Source organism: Scylla paramamosain, chromosome 9 (assembly GCF_035594125.1).
Source record: "Scylla paramamosain isolate STU-SP2022 chromosome 9, ASM3559412v1, whole genome shotgun sequence".
Taxonomy (NCBI): Eukaryota; Metazoa; Arthropoda; class Malacostraca; order Decapoda; family Portunidae; genus Scylla; species Scylla paramamosain.
In genome coordinates this window covers 845,117-867,344 of record NC_087159.1, presented here as the reverse complement: position 1 = coordinate 867,344, position 22,228 = coordinate 845,117, and the positions used below count along the sequence as shown (strand labels likewise).

General features: G+C 40.4%; 2 protein-coding genes across 8 annotated transcripts; both read right to left on the bottom strand.

The window, feature by feature from the left end:
- Window positions 1-1,406: 1,406 nt before the first annotated feature.
- LOC135103358 (COP9 signalosome complex subunit 4-like) lies at window positions 1,407-5,646 on the bottom strand. Of its 2 annotated transcripts, XM_064009425.1 has the most exons (9): window positions 5,444-5,646; window positions 4,809-4,891; window positions 4,285-4,403; window positions 3,909-4,045; window positions 3,551-3,665; window positions 2,954-3,143; window positions 2,594-2,764; window positions 2,121-2,296; window positions 1,407-1,756 (listed from the first exon to the last, which is right to left on the bottom strand). In XM_064009425.1, the coding sequence occupies exons 1-9, from the start codon at window positions 5,518-5,520 to the stop codon at window positions 1,598-1,600; spliced, it is 1,227 nt and encodes a 408-aa protein (XP_063865495.1). In that variant the 5' UTR covers window positions 5,521-5,646; the 3' UTR covers window positions 1,407-1,597. The 2 variants fall into 2 exon arrangements, with proteins under 2 accessions (XP_063865495.1, XP_063865496.1); XM_064009426.1 differs by lacking the exon at window positions 4,809-4,891 and having other exon boundaries at window positions 5,444-5,602.
- Window positions 5,647-6,856: 1,210 nt separating this feature from the next.
- On the bottom strand, window positions 6,857-22,228 carry LOC135103351 (protein lin-54 homolog). Of its 6 annotated transcripts, none has more exons than XM_064009404.1 (16): window positions 22,078-22,228; window positions 18,752-18,909; window positions 18,093-18,261; window positions 17,710-17,909; window positions 17,046-17,279; window positions 16,484-16,672; window positions 15,473-15,592; window positions 13,980-14,075; window positions 13,624-13,752; window positions 12,390-12,554; window positions 11,948-12,118; window positions 11,542-11,711; window positions 11,072-11,309; window positions 10,706-10,905; window positions 10,052-10,230; window positions 6,857-9,753 (listed from the first exon to the last, which is right to left on the bottom strand). In XM_064009404.1, exons 1-16 carry the CDS (start codon window positions 22,094-22,096, stop codon window positions 9,737-9,739), a joined length of 2,454 nt encoding a protein of 817 aa, XP_063865474.1. In that variant the 5' UTR covers window positions 22,097-22,228; the 3' UTR covers window positions 6,857-9,736. The 6 variants fall into 6 exon arrangements, with proteins under 6 accessions (XP_063865474.1, XP_063865472.1, XP_063865473.1 ...); XM_064009402.1 differs by lacking the exon at window positions 22,078-22,228 and adding an exon at window positions 21,675-21,699; XM_064009403.1 differs by lacking the exon at window positions 22,078-22,228 and adding an exon at window positions 21,675-21,699 and having other exon boundaries at window positions 17,046-17,276.

Here is a 22,228-nt window from a genome sequence, read left to right as displayed (position 1 = left end):
TGTGTGTGTGTGTGTGTGTGTGTATGTGTGTGTGTGTTATCATCATCAGGTCGTTGCCGATTCCTTAAGATTAAGAATACGGCCTTCAGTGTTAATCTGGCGTCACCAAAGCAAGTAATAGCTTCGGGTCATACGGCAAACACCTAACTTCTTGAATCATTTGCCTGGCAGTGTCGCAGCTCGACGACCATTATTCTGAAAGACTTCTGTGCCGCACCTCCACTACATTCAAAGGACCTAGTTTAAGTTACATGGGTTAAGTTTTTTTTTTTTTTTTACGGCTCTAATGACATATTATCATGATTTCTATTTTCCAAAGGTCTAGTTGAAGCTACATTGGTTTTTAAGGGTCTTTTTACGGTTCTAGTGACAGATTAACAAGACTACATTTAAAAGGCTCTGATTGAAGATACACGGGTCTTTAAGGGTGTTTTTTTTTACGGTTCGAGTGACAGATTAATTCCACTTTCACACATTTCGACTTTTTACCGTCCACGACCCGGCACCGTGTATGCTACACACGTGTGCCAAGTCTAGAAAGCCTTGCTCACGCGGGGAAACCACCTTTCTCAGTGCACGTACCATAAGACACCAAGGAAGACTTTATACCTTCCTCGTGAGACGCAGAGCCTGAGTCCCGAGACTGATGGTACAGAGAAAGGCAAAGGGAAGGCATCGGCACATCCCACAGGATCAGTCAATCCCACCAAGCCATCGCGCTCCCCCACCCGCCTAATAAGCCTTCCTAGCCTTCACCCTGTCTTGCCTGTTTCCATGGTCTGCCTCCTGATGCTTCTTGAAGTACTTTTTTTTTCTTCTTCTTCTTTCTCTCTTCCCTTAGTTATACTGTGGCTACTTTTCGGAGAACATTTTCTTTCCCCTGCGAACGTTTGCAGGGTTACGCTTCATCAGGACCGCCCGCAGCAGATTTATGAAGGGGTTGCCTCTCATTAGCATATTCATTGTAATCAGCATTTCTTTAATTACATCACCTTGACAGTAAAGTAGTGAACATCACATTTACAACACTGACTGGAGGAAGATGGTGAGAGGAGCATGGCAATTTTCAAAAACGCACCTTTCACCTTGCCAGATCACGCTGGTGCAAGCGCGCACGCACACACACATACATTTAACACCGAGCACACAGCATCCTACGTCTTGCTGCTGGATTAGAAGGTAAGTAACAGAACAATTCACCTGTAAGTACCATCAGTTTGTGGAGCCTACAAGGGTCAGTTGTGAGAGTAGACATGTATGTACACCAGACCACATGCAGGTGATGGGAGGTAGGACAGACAGGATGAAGGGGCAAAAGGTATGACAGTGGTAGTGATGGGCTGATAACCTTAAAGTCTTCCTGTCCAACCTGTATCATAGGCATTAGCTGTAGTTAAGAGGATGAATTTTATGGTTCAATAATTTTATTGAGCTTCTTCATCTTGCACTTCAAATATTCTGTAATTTTCTTACATCTATCTTTAGTGTAATACTCAAAAATGTAAACCAGAACACATGTTGCAAATTCACATGCCATAACTCTTGATCCTGCATACTTACTGGAACAAATTATAACACTAGTCTGGAATTTGTTCTATTATTGCATCATTTGTTCATCCATAACCTTAGCCACCCATTCTGGATGTGCAATATTGATTTTTTCAATGATGCCATTCACTTGGAAACAGAGAGACTGGATCTGCTTATCCCACTGAGGAAGGACATCACGTGCCTCAAAGTGGAGGATGCCATCAATCTGAGAAGGAGAGAACTTATCTATATCTAATCTATATCTGACACTGGTTTTTATGAACTCTCCCAAAGGAAATGGCTACAACAAATGTCACCTTTCATTCCTATGCTGGCATTTTTTCCTTGCATGCTTTAATCTTATTTCCCCTCACTCATTTTTCCACCAATGGCTGATGATGCTAAGAGTGTGAATAAGTGCATGAGTGTGTGGTGCTTTGTCTGGGTCACCCCATGTGAGATTACCAGCCTGGTATAATGACAGACAGAGAACTAAAAATAAGGATTCCTAAGGAAAAAGATTTCTGTCTTCAACATTAATTCAATCTTGTTGTGTTCTGTGTTCTTAAAGATCAAACAACTTTCCTTACCTGATCAATGTACCCATTCATGCGTCCCTCAGTAATCATCTGGCTGGCTATTTTCTCAGCTTTTGCTGGAGATATTTGAAGGAGAGCCCCAAGTTCAGAGAACGTTATGTTGTTATAAAGCTTGCTAGCTGCCAGCAGGTTGTGTTCTGTAACAGCTCTGTCCAAAATGGTAGATCCTAGAATTGTGGAAAAATTACATGAGTATATTCCTGCATTGTCTCAGGCTTTCCAAACACACATGTCTACCAGTGATATCACTGCTATGTGACCTTGATTCCATCACTCTGTAGGCTACTAATATGCAAGTTTTTTTCTGACACACTTCATGAAATGTCACAATCACATATATAATGATGAACTGTTATTAGCTGGACAAGCCTGACACAAGCAAGCATGTATGTTCCCTTTCAAAATGATGATGAAAGAGATCATGATAAACTAATTTTCATCTTGGCAGCACAACTCCTACCAACCATCTGATGTGGTGGCCTGCTGATGTGGCTGCAGCATGTTCTGAAATTCTGTGAGTTCATTGTGGCGGATGATCCTGTCAAGGTGCATCTTCTCCAGGATATGATAACAGGGCAGCTTTTGGCAACGCTCATCCTTGAACAGCGTCCCCAGCATTCTGGATCGCTGCTGGCCTGCAACAAGACACACTGCTCTATCTTTCTCTCAAACTGACCTGGGCTTTCAGATTTCATTCTTTTTTCCTGAACCAGGATGAACAAATCCTTGAGTGTTCAAACTACTGAACCATGCTAGTGGGCCATTAAATTTATTGACAAGATCATCCTAAAAGCATGAGAATATGTCACAAGTCTTATACATACCTGCTGAAGCTAAGACAGTACAGATGAGAGCCTTCTTCAAAGCTTCCATCCTCTCATCCTCATGAATGATGGGTCGGTAAGACAACTCATTGTATCTCTGGGCTGCCTCTATGAACTTCCGTCGGTAATCCAAAACTCTTGCATAACAAACTTTGTAGTAGATGAGCAGCTGTTCATTCTTGGACTCTGCCTGGAATGATGCAATCACTGAGTATCAATGACCTTACAGAATTCCAAGTTTAGGAAATGAACATTGAATAAAAATTACTTATACTTAATAAAGAGAAAAGGCTAAGGCATGATGGAATGCTGAAGTTGAAATGAAGGATGCATGAGAGTATGGTTGTAAAGATATGACTGGAGATATTTGCCCTGGCCACACCCATAATGGAAGTCTTTGTCTGAAGGAAATGCAAGGACTAACACAAGAGCTGTGATTTCAGTGCCATGTCATATCACCATGGAGCAGGAAACATTAGTGCTCTTCTACAACTCTAATGGTGATACAGTGTCCTGGTTGTCTAGCTCTCATGATTCCTTTGAGAATCTGTTGTGCTTGCCCAGCACAACAGAAGCTGGAGTGCTGGCCTGACTCACCTGCAGGATGCTGGCTCTGTTAATATATGCCTCTCCCTGTACTGGGTCATCATCCTCCAGATAGAGACGGGCAATCTTGAGGTAGGTTTCCAGCTTATAGTCAACACTGTACTGCCTGAAGAATACATAAACATGATTCAAATAACAACAACAACAACTCTTCTTGTCTTCCTGAGAAAATATACAAATAACTACAGCTAATACAAATTGTGGATTAAATGTTTGCCTACTGTATGCATGCAGCTTCTAGATTATGATATGCAACCAAACTAGAATGGAAATCTTTAAGATAAACATTCCTGAATATCACAGTATTTGCAGTTCATATCAGTTAAACAGAAATTCTGTTTGTGCTTACTTCTGTCCTGTTTCAAGAGGAATTCCAGTAAGAACAGCTGCTGCTTCTCTCCAGGAACTCTCCCTCTCATATATGTCAGCAAGGTGTTGCCTGATGCTGGCCACTTGTTCCTCAAAGCTGATGACTCGAGGCTGAACCTGAAGGTATTCAAATGAGTGAGGCTTCTTTCAGATGTGTGGAGAAAACACACATACAGAAATTCATTAATAGTGAATCAATGTACATTACAAATGCTTCGTTATTATGTTGTTTCTTTTCTTTCCAGCTTCTTCCTTAAATGCTACATCACATGTTTGAAATAATCCAAGCTGAATAAAAGAAAACTACTGCTACCAATGAGCAGCTGGTAGGTAAGAAATGTTCATGCATGACTTACTTTATCAAGAGTGAAGTGGGCTACTGTCTTTGCCACACCATCAGCCATGGATGTGAGTTGCGTAGAGACGTCTGAGAGCAGCTGGCGAGATATTACCAGACTGACATTCTCCTTCACAACTGAACAGAAATAACATAACACATCAATGATGATAAATGGTGTTGATGAATGAGATATATGTAAAATATTTACAATAAAGAAAAAATACTGATAAGACAGAATGAACGTCATAAAATGACATTTAGCTCCGTGAGAGAGAGAGAGAGAGAGAGAGAGAGAGAGAGATTACTACACACATAAGTTTTCTGCTGCTATGTATCTAACACCTGCCTACTGCATAACTAAATGTATGTGTTCTCAGCTGAAGACCAACACCTCAGGATCAAGACAATGTATAGCTTATTCTCTTTGATAAAGGAGGCAGTATTAGGTTTAATCACTCAAAGTTAAAGTAACTTCATTGTTCATTAAATAAGGTTTATTTTCACCAATTAAATTCTGTACATAATTTCCTAAAGCCTTACTTGCTTCAATAAAAGCTTGAAGTCCTTCTGCAACATCACTCTCATTGCCTGCTTTCAGAATGGACTCCAGAACAGCCCTGTATCTGGAAAGCAACAAATCAATTAACTCCCAAACAGGAGGGGTCTAGGGGCTAGGATATGTTTGAGAAATTTGAAATATTAAGGTAAATTTCCTTAGATTTTTTAACACCCTTATTTCACTTATTTTTCATCCCCCCCAAAAAAACCCAATTCTCCACAGGTCCCCAAGCTTGTTTGAGGGGTTAGGGGAGGTTAGCGGTGGAATGGACGGGACGGACTTCTTATCAAGAAATACCGATTTGGTTAGCTGCTGAAGCATTTTATATAAAACATTACCTAACCTAACCACAGGGGGATGGGGAGCTTATGCTTGACAAAATTGGTCCACTAGATACTCGAGTTAGTCTCCGAAGATTTAGCATTCAAGCTTGAGCACTGAAAGGGGGGGGAGGGGTATGGAACTGAGCTTTACCCACCCTGGAAAACGGTCATGGGGCGTAAGTAAGTGATCTTACTGTGCTGAGGCCACCGTTGAGCTGCCCCTGGCCAGGCGAGCCTCTGTGTGTCCCCGCCTCCCTGAACCACACCACCACTCTACACCACATACCACTCACTTGTCATGGTCCTTGTGGGAACCGCCGGACGAAACAAGCGCCTGCAGCTGTTGACGAATCTGCACAGCGAAAGCCATTGCCGTTTTTCACTGAAAACAGAAATGCGACACACACCAACAGCGACGGACAAGACTGAGACGAGGCAGCGAGGCGCGAGCGTCAGCTGGACCTGTGACGTCACAACAAAACAACACTACCATCATCACTATCATCATCAGCAGCAGCAACAGCAACCGTTCATATCTCCGTCTACTACCCTTAAGGGGCCCATACACGTTCAAAAAAAAGCGTCAAAATTTTGCATCAAAATTTTGATATCAAAATTTTGATGCAAAATTTGAGTGTGTGTAGGACGTTTTGATGTCAAAAAAAGATTTGAAGCAAAATTTTGATTGATCAAATCCGTTTGATATTTTTTGACGAGTCGTCAAATTTTTGATGCGTGTGTGGGCTCCTGTCAAAATTTTGATCAAACTATTTAGTTCGCAGGTGACTGACGAGGAGACAGGATCGTCATGTCTGCGAAGGAGGAGGCCGAAAAGAAATTTTTGATTTCTTTTCGATTTTATATATATATTCTTCTTTGATTTGATATATATATATATATATATATATATATATATATATATATATATATATATATATATATATATATATATATATATATATATATATATATATATATATATAATTTTTTTTTCCACTACATTAAATAACACCCGAGTCATGTCACTATTTTTACAGTACAGTTTACGTGAAGGTATTTTATTTGTGTGAAAATGTATAAAGTATTACCATCCGCAGTGACCAGCAAGTTTATCCAAGTGTATCTATAGTTGTTTGTGCCTGGCCAACCAACTGCATACTGTCAGTGATTGGGATGGATTATAGTTACTCCATGAAATCTGCTTATGAGTGAATCAAGTGCCAAATAGAATAAAAAATAAATAAAATAAGAAAAGAGATAGTTTGGCTTAACTTCACATTAATCAGCTCACTTACTTTATCCTTTCGCTCCTAACTGAGTACATTAAGTGGAACTAAGGACACAAATGAGAAATTACTTTTCAGTCTTAAGCTTTAAATCAGGTTAATAACTGATAACAAAATGTGAGATAAGGAAACCCGTTTAGGACAATGTCCATGTGTATTAGTATATGGACACTCCAGAAGAGTGGGATGGCAAGTAGGGAACAAATAGGAGATATGATGTGGCATAAACTATAATGTATGGGAATGGATGCGCCTCCTGTTCACACTAGTTATAAACGTCCCACTTTGAGGTCCTGAGAAGGAAGCAAGACACTTATGATGATAATAATGATGAACACAGCTTCTCATTCTTTCATGGTTACCTGCACAGCATCCAGTAAAAAGCACTATAATTTCTAGGCACGGTTATTGAATTATAAGTTTAGCTGTCAAACTTAAAATTTATTAGCAAAGGAAAGAACAATGTGGAAACTCATGAATGAAGACTTTTAAGCATGAAGAGAATCTTGTTAAGTTATAAAAAATATTTGTCAGGCATTAATACTTATATAATAATGTAAAATATTATATATTTGTATATATTACTTGAAATAACATTATAATGCACAATAAAACAAAATAAAGTTATGAATACTGGGGTTCCCTGAATACATTACTGATACAAAACAGGACTGCATGTAAACCATCAATTTACTTTCCTTATCATTCCTAGAAGTGCTATTTTATAAAATGAGAGAGAGAGAGAGAGAGAGAGAGAGAGAGAGAGAGAGAGAGAGAGAGAGAGAGAGAGAGAGAGAGAGAGAGAGAGAGAGAGAGAGAGAGAGAGAGAGAGATTGATATAAATTAGTGATGAACACTGACACATGGCTGTGCTCATCTGACTGGCAAATTACAACATATTTGCAGGCAATTATTATTATTATTTTTTTTTTTCAGCAAAACAAGGAAATGATCAACTGTCTAGCAAAATGCAGTTTAGGCTCTTTATCCAATACCTGACACTGATGAGAACAAAAACTAGAAACTTTTGTGCCTCATTTTGGGAGCATTTCTTGTGAGGCAAAATGACCTGCCATATCAACATACTACTGAAATAGACAAAATAATATCAATGCATTGAGTTCAGTGCTATTTTTATTTGTTTTAAAACACTTCAGAGGATGATACTTATACTTTAAGTAATAATCAAACACTGGTATCACAATGAATAAGAAAGGTCCACCTAAAGAGCTTTGTCTTAAGACACACTTGCAGGAATCAAATATGCAGATGAAGTTCCCTTTATTATGGTGCCTCTTTCCAGATAGACATGAATTGTTTGTTACTTCTCATAACTGTGATTCTTGATCATCTTGGTGTAATTGACAGGAATAGTAGTCTGAGACAGGTCAGTGCATAACTCTCCTCTAGAATGAGTCTCTCATTCATCTAAAATGGCACAAGTGTAACACATGTTTCTCCAGCACTTGCCAAGACTAAACAGATAATTGTCTGGTGCCTCTGAAAGCTGGAGTTCATCTTTCCTACACTCCAGATTTACACTGCTGAATGATGCATTGCTGCCAGATAAATCAAATATAGAAATACCAGAGTAGATCAGTGAAAAAGTATTATTATGAAAATATGTTTCACTGTATGAAAGCTTTAATGATTACTAACCCATAAACATGTACTCACTCACTTCACTCTACTCCTTGCACAACTGTCATGTAAAAGTTTAAATGACCACTTTAAGTTTGCTTCTTTAGGCTGCTCCTCCAACATTAATCTTGAAGACTCACTGAAGGGAATAAAAACAAGTATATGTATGGAACAAATTCCACTTCAGCTTTTCCAAGAAAGATGTGGCGTCAGTGTGCCCATATCTTTCTAATTTCTAAAACGCCTGAACTTCTGAAACAAAGGGATTTGGAGATTTCACCAATTTCAGAAGTAAATTTTCAGTATTAAATGCTCATGTTCTGATCTAGATCTTTAATCCTATTCATGAAAAGAATCCAAAGAATATAGATTGAGGGACGGAGTATTTTTTGTTAAACAAAACACTATCATGAATAGCAATTACGAGAAAAGTTTATCATCACAATGCTCTGCCAATTTTAACATCCGCTTTTTATTGGCAACCTGGAGCCTTAAGAAACCCAGGAACAAAAACTTCTGAATGCTCAAAGTGGAATGAAGAAAATATTGCTTGATGTAACATGGAGAAATAAGAAGGCATTACTGACAGAGAAGTAAACTAAGGCTGAAAACATTTTGACAATAAAAAGAAAACAGTGGATGTGAACAGAACACAACATAACGTGGATGGATATTAGGTAATTAGAGTAACAGACAGTAAACAGACTGGTAAGATAAAGATGTAGACAATGAAATGAACTAAGCTTCATTGGAGTGACCCAGAAAAGACTGGCATCCAGCAGAGGTGAGTAGAGGAGGTAAGGGGAGACTTTTGTAGGCTGATGATATCTACATTGAGTACCAACTTGAAATTTCATCTCTCATGAAAGCAGGGACTGGGTGTAAAAAAGGCACTAATGGAGACTTTTCTTACAATAAACCTAGATTCAAACACTTCTAAGAGAAGTGTCAAAACCAATGGTAAAGAGGCTATACTCCTCAGGATTTTAGTACATATACTTTCAGACTGGCAATTAAGTGTACTCTTTAACATAGTTTTTTTTTTACCCTTTTATGTAAAAACAAATAAATAAAAAAAATAAAAACTATAATATCAATAGATAAATAATTAAATAATATAACAATAATAATGATAATAATAACAATAATAAAAAGTACTACCTAAAAAGATATATGGACTGATAGAAAGACTGGCAACAGACATATAAACAAAAAGACATTTGAACTGCAGGTGCAGACTCAGGTACAGATTTATATTCATCATTGCATACCGTATGCACTTTCTCAATATATTCAGGTGACCCCAGCATTAAGGAGTATAAGACAACACTTTCTGAAATCATACATTCCTCATAACCAAATTTACACATATAAAATACAAACTATATATAATTTGGAAGGGAATTCTATGAGGAGAGAGAGAAAAAAAAGTGTAAGGAGGGTGAAGAAAGCAACAATCTGAGCAATAATCTACAATTTACATTCGAGTAGGAATTTATCTCAAATTAATTACAAGACAAATTATAAATATAGATGAAAATAAAAACACAAACCTTTCTCAGACTAATGCAGAAACAAGAAAATATACATTTCACTCCAGACTATATACATGACTTGATAAAATTTCAATATATATACAACTGAGAAGCTCTACTGTTGCTACGTGTCACCCAGCCCTGAAAGAGAACAAACCACTTCATTAGTTTACAAAAAACACTGCAATACTTTATTATTTAATTTTTGTGTGTATCTCCACTATTACTTATGTATTTCTCAATGTATCTGGCCATGTATTTATCTAGCTTAACTAAAACTGAAAAGATATGCATGAAAGCACTACTCACACACAACCATACAATCTTCATATCTTCACAGTTTAATGTTAATGGCATGAGGTGTAATGTGGTGCTCAACAGAAATGTACAGCAGTGCATGGAAAAGGTGAGTCAGGGACGAAGCACTCTGTTCACTGACCTCTAGATCGTGACGTGTAGCTGCCAATGATCTGCATTAGGCATCGTGAGAACTCTGAGATGACAGTTTGTTCCAACTGAGCAGCTGACACCAAGGCTCCCTCTGCCTTGTCTGCCTGTGCTAGCAAACACTGGCATGTTGCCTCCACCACCTCCTGGTTCATTCGATAGTAACCAGATCTGCAAAAAAATAAAAAAATAAATAAATAAAAAAAAATAAAAAAATAAATAAATAAGTAAATAAGTAAATTAATAAATTAAATAAATTAAATAAATAACACAAATTATCATTATCATCATTTTTTTCTCTGTTACTTTCACACATCCTCTAGAATCTTTCTTTTCTGCTTGAATTTTCTTCCCCAAATGACACTGTGTTCATAAAAACTTATGACTTCTTGAGGACTGTTTATCTCACTGTTTGTTATGTGCTATAAGTCATCTTATAGTTATCTTACCACAAACTGGAATTTTTAAGAGATGTATGGTATTTATGAAAAGATTAAATCAATAGCTCTATTACCAAAGCAACTTCATGGCTTCTTTGATATCCTGCAAAAACTACTATGGCTCCTCAGATGCTCTTTTCCTGCTACAAGTGGGCCAACATTTCTTAGGTTTAAAATTTGTCTTGAAGTACTCAAGTAATGCTTACTTTGAAGTGGTAGGAAGAATCATTTTATTGGGTGAGTGATGTGAGAATGAAGGTAATTTTGATTTAACGGCCTTCTGCTGATTGACCCGTGCTTCAGCACATTCGGCCAGCTGCATCAGTCCCTTCCTCTCCGGTGCTGGTGTCATGTCCACATTCTTGCAGCCCACACACTTGCACATGTTGGAGCATGGGATCTTGGCCTGCAAATAATCACATATTAGTTAAATGATAAAATGGTGCAAGTAATTACTATATATTTTGTTTGTGGCAGGTAAAAGATGCCTTTTGTATCTACAAAATATTGACAGCAACAAAACAAATACCACCTATGCATTTACTAAAAATAATCCATAAAAATACACTTACCTCATAACATTCACAGTAGTTCTTCAGGCACCCAGACCGCTTACAGTTGCAGCCTTTGTTGTGTCTCCTTTCATTATCGCTTCCACCTTTGCCAATCTTTGGCCGGAAAGCTTGGGGATTTCTATCCAAACATGCCTTGATTGCTTTCTGTCTATCCTCCTCATGATTTAAATTATTGAAACAGTTTGCACAATTACAGTTGTTGCAAAATTCTCCATTTGCAAAGCAATCACAGTATCTAAGGAAGAAAGAAAAGATCACTTAAGTACATGCAAAATAGCCTCCATTTCGCCACATGCTGACGAACCACCAATGTGGGAAAACAGTTTACTCATACATTCTCAAAATGGGTACCGGTGTATTGATAGGAAAGGACTCAATGAGCTTTTTTGTAGTTCTGATGTCAAGAAGGAAGGCATGAAGAGGATATGGTGGAGGGGAGCTTTTTTAAAGTAAGCAAGAATACTCACAATTTAAGACACTGGCTCTTTGTACAGTTGCAAGGTTTTCTTGGTCTGATCCCATTTGCATCAATGATTGTGCGAGAAGGCTGTGGCTTTGTGGTGTGTGGGATGATGGTTCCTGGAGGAATCTGGTTTGATGCTTGAATTGTGCTGTTGCTTGTAGTGTTTGACTGAAGCTGTAACATAGCAGAATTTAATTTAAACTTTATCCTATGTTAGGTAACAATTTTGAAATATTTTGTTGTTGTTTTCTTCCTGATGAAGAGTGCACCAGAAATTACAGAGACACAATAAAACATCTCCCAAATACCAGGTCCACCAGAAGCAGGATGTACCAGTATGTCACCTGCCACCTAAGTGTTAATATGATAGCTTGGTGTAAGTGACAACTGCAGTGTGAGCACCAAGGTACCTGTGACATGTAGTGAGCTGGGATCATAACCACTGAACCTGGCTGGGTGTTGGAAAGGACTCCTGGGGGCAGGGCAGAGGCTGGGAGGGTCAGGTTGGTCTGAGGCATCCCACCCGACACATTGGACGAGCCTGAGCCGGACACTGGGATGATCACCCGCTGCTTGTTCCCCTGCATAGGAGTGGTGAGGGGATTAAGACTGAAGTTACTTGAAGCAATTTAATTCAACATGAGAAAAAATTACATGTATACCAACTCATCATTTATTTGGTTCTACTATTTCAAAGGGGGAATTAGTTTCAACTAGAGGTGCATGCCAAGTATACAGTACTGTAACCATCCTACCCATGGCTAGTTACCTGCCATGTGTACTGCTACATACCATACCAACACTGCCATCACAGCATGGTAATCATAACAGTAAGAGCAAAGTCAAACTTACAGTCTGATTGGGAGCAATGGGCATAGCCTTAATTTTGATGGGCTGAGAGGCAGCAGGAGCAATGGGCTTGTTGGTGGGAGGTGTTGGGCGTATGAGTGTGGCACTGCCTCCTCCTCCTCCTCCTCCTCCACCAACTCCAGGACTCACTAGCCGAATATAGTTCATCTGAAGCACATACAAAGCAATCAGAAAGCAGTACATCATTATCTATTATTATTATTATTATTATTATTATTATTATTATTATTATTATTATTATTATTATTATTGTTATTATTATTATTATCATTATTATTATTATTGCTACTACTATGTTCGATCAACTTGAATAGTTGATGTCCTACTCTATATTTGATCAACTTGAATAGTTGATGGATATGAAAAGAAGAGGAAGCAAGGAGAAGAGATTACAGAGTTACAAGAGAGTATTCAAGCTTAAAACAGACAATTCTGTTTAGAAGCCACATATACTATCACATAACTAGAAATGAGGGAAAGGAGGGCAAACTACCATCCTGTGCAAAGGGTCACACAATTGATCCCTAGCTACATCATGATCACACACCTTCAAACATATCAAGGGGCATCATAATCTAAACATTCAAACTTGAACTGAAGCTGTTATTCTTGAAGGTATTTATATGATACCAAACATCAGTACATTAACTATGCTGTTGTAATGGCTGAATACTGATGGCCAACAAAATCTCATTTTGATTCTAGTGACTCTCTGTGACCTTGCTTCCTTCAGAAGCATTCCCCAAGAGAATGGCCACAGAAGGCAAGCCTCCACCTCTCCTTATCCACACATATTGCTTGTTCAAGCAGTTAGCTTGTACTAACATCTTTTTCACACATGCACACCATTACTTTATTCTTCCATCTTTCAAGTGACCTTACCCTCCTATTAGCACCTTCAACTTCACTCATATACACTTTCTTTACAAACTCTTTGCTCTTCATCTCAATATAGCCATACCATGTCTGTGTGTTCCTCTTCACCCATTTCACCACTCCACAACTTATACTGCATCCACACTTGCTCATGCCACATCTCATACACATTCTCATTGACCTCAGCCACCCATCTTGTCACTGCACATGCCCCATTCAGAGAGCTTGTTACCACATTACACACTCTTGATTCTTGTGCCATTCCTACATTAACTAATTATTCAACCAACAAAAATCAAATTAAAAAGATAGCAATAAAAAAAAAACAAAAAAAACAAACCTTATTGGAGAGAACTTGCACATTCTGCTGCTGTGCTGTCAGTTGCTGCACTTGATTGGCTGGAATCTTGATGACCTGCTGTCCCCCAGAAGTGACAATCTGGCCACTCCGGACGGTGCTCACTGTCCCCTAAGGAAGACACCAGACACTTGCTTCCCCTTCAACAGCACATCACTCTCCCAACTCTCCCTTTCCCACTATCAACTCAAAACTTACATTTCTCTCTCTTACAAATAATTTAATTTACATCCCTGTCCCAGTTTGACATGCACATCTCTTTCACAGCTTCAACTTTCCCTCATGGTGCTGCAAACATTGCCATAATGAAACAAGCACAGCCACACAACACTACTCACCTGTCCAGGTTGAGGAATATTGCTCTTTATGACAATCTTCTGAGGACTTGAAAGAATGTTCCTCACAGCTCCACCACTGCTCACTTGAGTTAAAATCTGCAAAGACAGTGTCGATACAACTCTAAGCACCTCAGTTAAACTGTTGGCATGAGAATACACAGGATATCAGATAGTCCTTCTGTGTCAACAAAGTATTAAGTGAGGGCAACATTTTGTGAAATACAGAAATTGCTGGATGACAACATTTATGATGAATTCCTGGCTGAAAAAAGTACACACAGCATACATTCTAATAATGAACAGTGAGTGGAAGTCACTCACACATTCATTTTTACATATATGTAGATACAGATTATAATCTCTTAGATGACTTAAGGGAGTCATAATTTTAGTGTATCTGTTGTAACCCAAGAATCACCAAGAAGAAATCAAACACATGAGCTATCACAACCCTGACAGATGAGAGACGAGATGTGACCATCGAGATCAACATGCAGCAAGTCATCACAAGACTAACAGACCCAGAGAACAGCAGTAGATTACAAGAAGAGGTACCAAGGTGGCTGTCACAAAATTAGTACACAAGGGAAACAGAGGTCACCGGCAGCAAATGACATGGACAAGATGGACAGCTGGCACAACATATGAAACGCTGCCTCCTTGTTCCTTATTAGATGTGATTTACCAAAGTTACTAAAAATTTTAAAAAATGGAAAAATAAACCATGATTGAAGTCTGAGAAGATAAATCTAGTTACTTGAAAAATTAGGGAAAAAAACAAGATTGTGCAATATGGAAGCATGACATACCTAAATATTAATCTCAACTCCTCAAATACGAAGAAGTAATATAAATAATGATGAATGTTGGATGCATCCACTGACAACTCTCTACTTGATGCTTACATAACTTGTTTCTAGGATGGTTAGAAAATTCAACAAATGATTACACTATTAACTGCACTTTAGGATGGCTGGCACTTAGCCACCAGTCACAGGCAGCCATTCATACCATTCATAGCCAAGCAACACACAATCCTGCAGCATAACAATGTTTAGAGGGATAAATGGTAATGTTGCTGAACTGATAATTAACAATGACAACTTATGTAGGGAATTACAGATAGAAGTTTGCTTAAATCTTGTATTCCTATGTATAAGAGTTTGCACAATAGCTTCTGCCCATCCTGCATGTAAAGCCTTCTTTGTAACATGTTGGCTAATAATGCACAATATTCCATCCCTTCATGAAAATGCATACAGCTTTTCTCTGTGACATCTCACCTAAAGATTCATAATTCTTATTATATATTTTTAAAATGGAACCTCCAATAAGAAAAATATATTCACAGTACAGAAAATAGTATAAATATAGAAATAAGACTTAAAGAAGCACAAACAAGACAAAGGCCGGAGCTCGCTGATGAAACACACAATAACGGCAGCCCCTTATAGACAAGCAGGGAGGAAAGCAGCCACTGCCGGACAACCCACCTGCTGCGTGGAAGGAGGGGCTGGGGCAATTTTGGTGGGTGACTTGGAGGACACAGGGACCAACTTATTGGGACTCTTCACAGGGGACACTCCACCCATACTCACCCGCTGCACAACAATCTGCTGAACGGAGGCTACATTAACAACCGGTATCTTCCTCCTTGCACAGAGCTTCTTTCTTCGAATCTAATCTACAGAGATGCCTGTTTCTGGCAATTCCCTTACAGGATGTGGATGGCCATGACAAAAGTCTCCATCTGCACCTGTCCATGCACCTCATCCCTGCACTCTACTCTCCTACCACTCTCTCGTCCTTGCTCTCATATATTCTAACAATCTATCCTCACACTTTATTGGGGAATGTCTCCTTAATTGTATTCATCTTTACACTTTCTTTCCCTGTCTACTTTCAGACCTCTAAAGATTACCAACATAGCTTCTTGTAGTTGCAGAATGATATCCAGAATTCTGTTCAATTTTTCTGATGGCATTTGAGAGGGAAGCTGGAGCTCCACCACAACTCCATTTACCTTTCTGGGATTTCTGATGCCTCACTTTTTCTGGAGATATCCCTTAATCACCTTATTATTATTATTCCTACCATAATTACATCTAGCTCTGATCTTCATCTTAGCTAAGTCTACTTCATCAAATGGAGGAAAATGAGTGCAGGCTGATGGTGTCATTCTGTTGGAGAGAGAGAGAGAGAGAGAGAGAGAGAGAGAGAGAGAGAGAGAGAGAGAGAGAGAGAGAGAGAGAGAGAGAGAGAGAGAGAGAGAGAGAGAGAGAGAGAGAGAGAGAGAGAGAGAGAGAGAGACAGAGAGAGACAGAGACAGAGACAGAGACAGAGAGAGAGAGAGAGAGAGAGAGACAGAGAGAGAGAGACAGAGAGAGAGAGAGAGAGAGAGAGAGAGAGAGAGAGAGAGAGAGAGAGAGAGAGAGAGAGAGAGAGAGAGAGAGAGAGATGCTGCATCAAGACAAAACTCAGGTTCACCAGTGTTCCTTCCTGACCTTGTTTGGAGATTGGCCTTGAGGCTTGGAGGATGGCAAGAAGCCCACATGCTGTGCCTGCTGCAAGGTCAGCTTGGCAGGGGAGGCTGCAGTATTACCACTCTGGCTGGTGATGAGGCGCACCTGCTGGCTCCCAATGTTGCTCATGCCCCCGCCAGCCTGGCTGCTGATGATCACTTTGGTCACCGTCTGCACAGGCAAGGCAGGCATGTCAGCATGTCAGTTGGAAACGTTTCTCTCACAGCTACATCATCACAAGTCCTATATGCTCTCAAACCAAAGAGGGTTTATGGTCAATCAGTTATGATTCACATTCTTCATAAAAGGGTAAAGGAAATCATCATTAACATTTTAAAGATTAGTACAGAAAAGTCCTGACTAATAAGCTGTACTTCCAGAGTATGTGCAAGAATCAACAAACCACAAGTCCCTGCATTAACTATATATCTATATAGCTTATCTCTATTACCATGTATCCTGTTATGAAGCTTTTTCTGTCTAGAGCTAAAGGGAACACTTCAAAGACTACAGACCACTCTCCTAAAACACGGCTTCCACTCACACCACTGCTGTTGTGTGACTGGGTCTGCGATGACTGCTTGAACTGCACCGTCCGCACTGGGTGGGCCTGCGAGGTGACCACCATCTGCTGCCTCACTCCCCCACTGAGCTGAGATGTGTTCACCACCACCGGCTTGCTGTTGTTGCTGCTGCTAGGGCCCGACACTGTGCTCACCACCTGGCCGCCCGATGTGATGATTCGGTTGGCCATGGAACCAATAGAGATGTTATTCTGCTGAAATATATAAGTAAAAATTGGTCACCTTGCTTATACTCCCGAGTTCCGTCTCATTGAGAAATATTACTAATTTTGATAAAACATTCAGAAATTTCTCCATTATTTGTTGGGTGCTGTAATTCCCACACTACTACTACATAAAATGTACAATCAATACCTGACAGGTCCAGCCTGGATCTACTGATATACACATCAATATATTGGTATTGAGATGGCAAAGAAAAGCTGCCACACCTAATATAAATGATGGAATAAAAGTACGGAGAAGGCATCCTTAGTCCCTACATTCATGTGTTTCTGTCACCTTTTGCAACATCTAGCCATAATGTAAAAAACAGGGAGACTACTGCAAGTAAGGATACAATGAAAAGATAGTAGGAATAAATAAGACACTACAGTAGCACTACAGAAGCAGCTGTAGCCTCACCTGGTTCTGCTGCAGAACTACAAACTGGCCCAAGCTGCTCTTTATGAGCTGTGGCGTCTCTGAAACTATCTGGGAGGAAGAGGAGTCACCCGAAGACACAGAAGCCAGCAGAGCCGAGGTGGTGGCAGCCTCACCGCCTGTGGACATCTCTCCTGCCATGCCAATCAGCTCACCACCCTGCTGCAGCATGTCCATTTCACCTGTGTGGGAGAACCAAAGTATGTAACACACAGCAGACAATAGTGAGTGATACATTCCCTGATATTGCCTCCTGTGGATAGAGATCAAGGCCAACACACAATTATGTATAAGTGCTTGAAAGGACTATAAATTTATTTTTTTTGTCCTTGTATGGCCATGACAAATCTGCAGCTGATACTCACCAATGACCTGGTCATGGTCAGTGAGGGTGTCCACTTCCATTGGCTGGTGGTGAGCATGGGAGTCCAGCTGCTGAGACTCTTCCAGCACTCCACTCTCTCCACCCTCCACCTCCACAATGTTGCCCACTGTCACCCCATCAGAGATGAGCACTCCAGGAGTGTCCACCACCTGGGATCAACAAGTAGAGTAATAGTTAGGGATCACTAACAACACTAAGGGATCACTGTCTAAGAATAGTGTATAATGCATAGCAATTATAATACTTCTTGGCGTGCAGGATTTCAGCATGGTAAATACAATAACCTTGATCACTTGCCAGTTTTTAGAAATGTTAGAAATGTCAACTTCTGAGAAGTCTAGTAAAAAAAAATTGAGAATGATCTAGTACAGGATTTCAATACCCAACTTTGGTTGTATTCAATCTATCTCTCCAGTCCTTAGGCTTTTGTTGTATCTAATTCCTTACGATCTCAATCATGTCCTCTATTGGCAACTTATCTTTCACAAAATATTCAACACATTTTGCCACCACAATCATTGAAAAGAACCTGTTTTCCTCTCACCTACATCACTGCCCCAGCATCCTCTGACTACCGCTAGTAATACACCAAAAATAAGTGAAATCTGAAAGCTTGCCTCTGTAAGCAGTAATACTCACATGACCCTCAGTTGCCTCCTGCAGAGCCTCCAAATCTGCCGGCTGGATGTTGAAGCCCACCAGACTCTCTAGGTCTTGGGACGTCAGCTGGCTCGTCAGCTCCCCAAGTGCCGAGGCATCAATGAACACTGTGTTGCCCCCCTCGCTGCCATCTTTGTCTGTGGATGAGCAGGATCATAATCTTTGGCAATGTCACACACAAACACACCAACTACCAAACAAAGGGATAAATTGGATAAATATAGATACAAATGTAGCTCAGGCTCTGTACAGATAGGTACTAACACTTGTTCACCTTCCCAACTCATCATGTGACTAACACCTCTAAACTCCAATCAAGTCAAAGGGTGCATTATTGCCAATATGGCTGAATAAATTACAAGATCTCATACATCTTTAAGATGCATCTTATTGTTCGGGAGGTGCTGTGGTGAATAGGACAGACAGTGAGAGCAATGAAAGTGACTTGGAATGTGTGGCATGTCAGTAAAATGTGATGGAACCATTTTCAGATTGGGAGAAAGTGGGAGAAAGTCTGGATATCTACAAAAGTGGATTTTTTTTTTTTTTTTTTTGTGTGTAGGATGTGCATTGGTCAAAGGCAACAAAATTAGAAGAAAAAGGCCCACTGAGGTGCCAGTCCCTAAACAGTCAGCAATGATCATGAAAACTGGAGGATAAGTGTCTCAAAACCTCCCTCAAGTCATAAGGAGGAAAGACAGAAGTAGAAAGGGAGTTCCAGAATTTACCAGAAAAGGAAATGAATGATTGAGAATACTGGTTAACACTTGCAATTGAGAGGTGGATAGAATAGGGATGAGAGAAAGTAGAAAGTTTTATGAAGTGAGGCTGCAGGAGGAGGGGAGGCATGCAGTTAGCAAGATCAGAAGAGCAGTTAGCATGAAAATAGTGGTACAAGATAGCAAGAGACACAATATTGTGGCAATAAGAGAGAGAGATTGCAAAGTCTGTTACAGTGTTATGAGTGGAACTCCCCATACATGTAAGGCATACTCTTTACATGGATGGATAAGGTTCCTGTACAGAATCAGCAATTGGAGGAGATAAGAAAAAAACTGGCTTAACTTTATAGAAGCTGTTTTAGCTAGAGATAAGACATGAAGTTTCCAGTTTATATTATAAGTAAAGGATAGACTGAAGATGTTCAGTGTAGAAGAAGGGGACAGTTGAGAGTCAATGAAGAAGAGAGGGTAGCTATCTAGAAGGTAGTATCATGTCGATGTTGAGGAGGAGGAGGAGGAGGAGGAGGAGGAGGAGGAGGAGGAGGAGGAGGAGGAGGAGGAGGAGGAGGAGGAGGAGGAGGAGGAGGAGGAGGAGGAGGAGGAGGAGGAGGAGGAGGAGGACAAAGATGAGGAAGAGGAAGAGGAAGAGGAAGAGGAAGAGGAGGAGGAGGAGGAGGAGGAGGATGAAAAGCATGGATACAAGAGCAAGTTATGTCATTGCCTACAAAGATGCAACATCCAGCTCTGGATTAAAAATGAGTATGGAGAAAATAGGAGGGAACAGAGAAGGAGCTACTGTCAGTTGGCTCAGACACCTACATTTTGGTGAGGAAAAGAAGATGAGGCTTATTAGAGGGGAGGTGATGTTCTACAGATTGAAAATTAGATAAGGCGGCAAATGCTGCATAAATTAATGAAGAAAAAGTTGAGTAGGGTGTCAAGACACTTAGGTTCGATACCTGAAGAAGAGTCCGACCTGGGGACATTTGTGGTCTCCTTCCCAGACAGGGACTCCAAAGCTTGTGTAAGAGCCACCATCATAAATTTTGAATTCTGAGTGAAGGGTGTCTGCATATTAGTTACATGTAGAGTTGTGTGAAGGGAGAGAGTTGTCTTTAGAGGGCAGGGTGTGACTGGCCCCTTGCACTGTGAGTCACAAATGGAAGCATTCAGTGTGGTCACAGCTGGGTTACTGGAAAGTTTACAGCATCCCTGATCCACAACAACACTGGGAGTGATTATCATTTTGGCATGTGTCAGAGGAGGAAGACAATATAAAATAGAACAGTGCTGGAATACCTATCTGAAAGAGAGAGAAGGACAGGGATTGAGTGGGAATGGAGTATGTAAAAGTGGAGTGAATGAATGAGAACAAGCTGAGACTTTTTTACCGAGGCAATTTCCTTCAGCGTTCCAAGGAGAGGGTGTCAAAACAGACATGAAACATGGCTGCATTGCATTGAGGAAATAAAGTTTTGAAGAAAAAGGAAATCTGTGTATTGTGATGCCAACAGAAGCAGCTCAGCACAGGACAAAATAAAGTTACATGTAAACATTAGAATAGCAGTCAATTCTCAAGAATAACATAAACAAAGACAGAATTGTCTACAAATTAAGATGACAAATGCCTCCCAGGCCCTGACAGTCAATCAGTGGTAACATGAGCAAGGAGAGCAAGCAATGCTCAGGAACTTTGTACAGACAGGCTGTGGTGCTTGTCATCAGATTCCAAGACAAGAATGAGCAGTCCTTGCTTTCCAGCTTTATAACCTGTTTAGTCTTCTCATAGTGTTTGGCAGTGATCCATAAGATCAAGCTTGTACCCCTGGAGTAAGTCAGTAGGGAAAGAATACACGCAATATGGGAAAAGTCTCCCTTTCTATCCTTGGAGGTAAAGAATCTACAATAGGGGAAGGAAAACTATGAACATGATGAAAAAAAATGTAGAAATACATCATAACAGTCATTCTCCCTTTACAGTCTAAACTAATGCCATGAAGACGGCTTGCAATGCCACTACCAAGAGGAGTTCTGCTAAGCCCAAAACAGCCCTCTACTCCTGGCACTGCACCCACAGCTGGCCAAGGTCAGGCAACACTTCCGGCTGGCCTGCATGACCCTAATGAGTGACCACAGCCCAAGCCCAGGGCAAGGGGCGCTGCACCAGGGGAAGTACTAACACAAGTCCATCGTGGCTACACTCAGAAGACGCGCCCCCATCACCCCATCCCAGAGTCCCACACCTCCCTGCCACTCACTCCTCGCCCTTCTCTCGTCCCACCGCCTCTAATTCAACCTAAAATACCCAAGACCTGGTGCATCCAGAGGGGCAGTCCCCGCCAATCATCCAGAAATTAGATTTAATAATAATAGCAGCCGAAAAAACATATAATTCGGCGTTTGTTTTCATTGATTATCGCTATTTTGGTCCGTGTTTACATGGCGGAGGGCTGCAATATCAGGCTGGGGCGGCGCGGGGCGATGAGCTCAGGCTCGCCAGGCCACACGTCCTTTTGAGGCAGTCTTTGTATTTGCCATAAGAGTGAAGACCAGTGTCATTAGTGCTCCCAGTGAGGTACTGACCTGGATTATTGTGTGGCATCTTGAGGTGTTCAAACTCCCGCGCCCACCATGACACCGTAGCCCGCTGGCCCAGGCGGTGTTGCCACGTCTCTTGGTCGCCTGCCTATTGCTACGTATTACACGTGTCACATCTTATAAATAGCAAGGATAA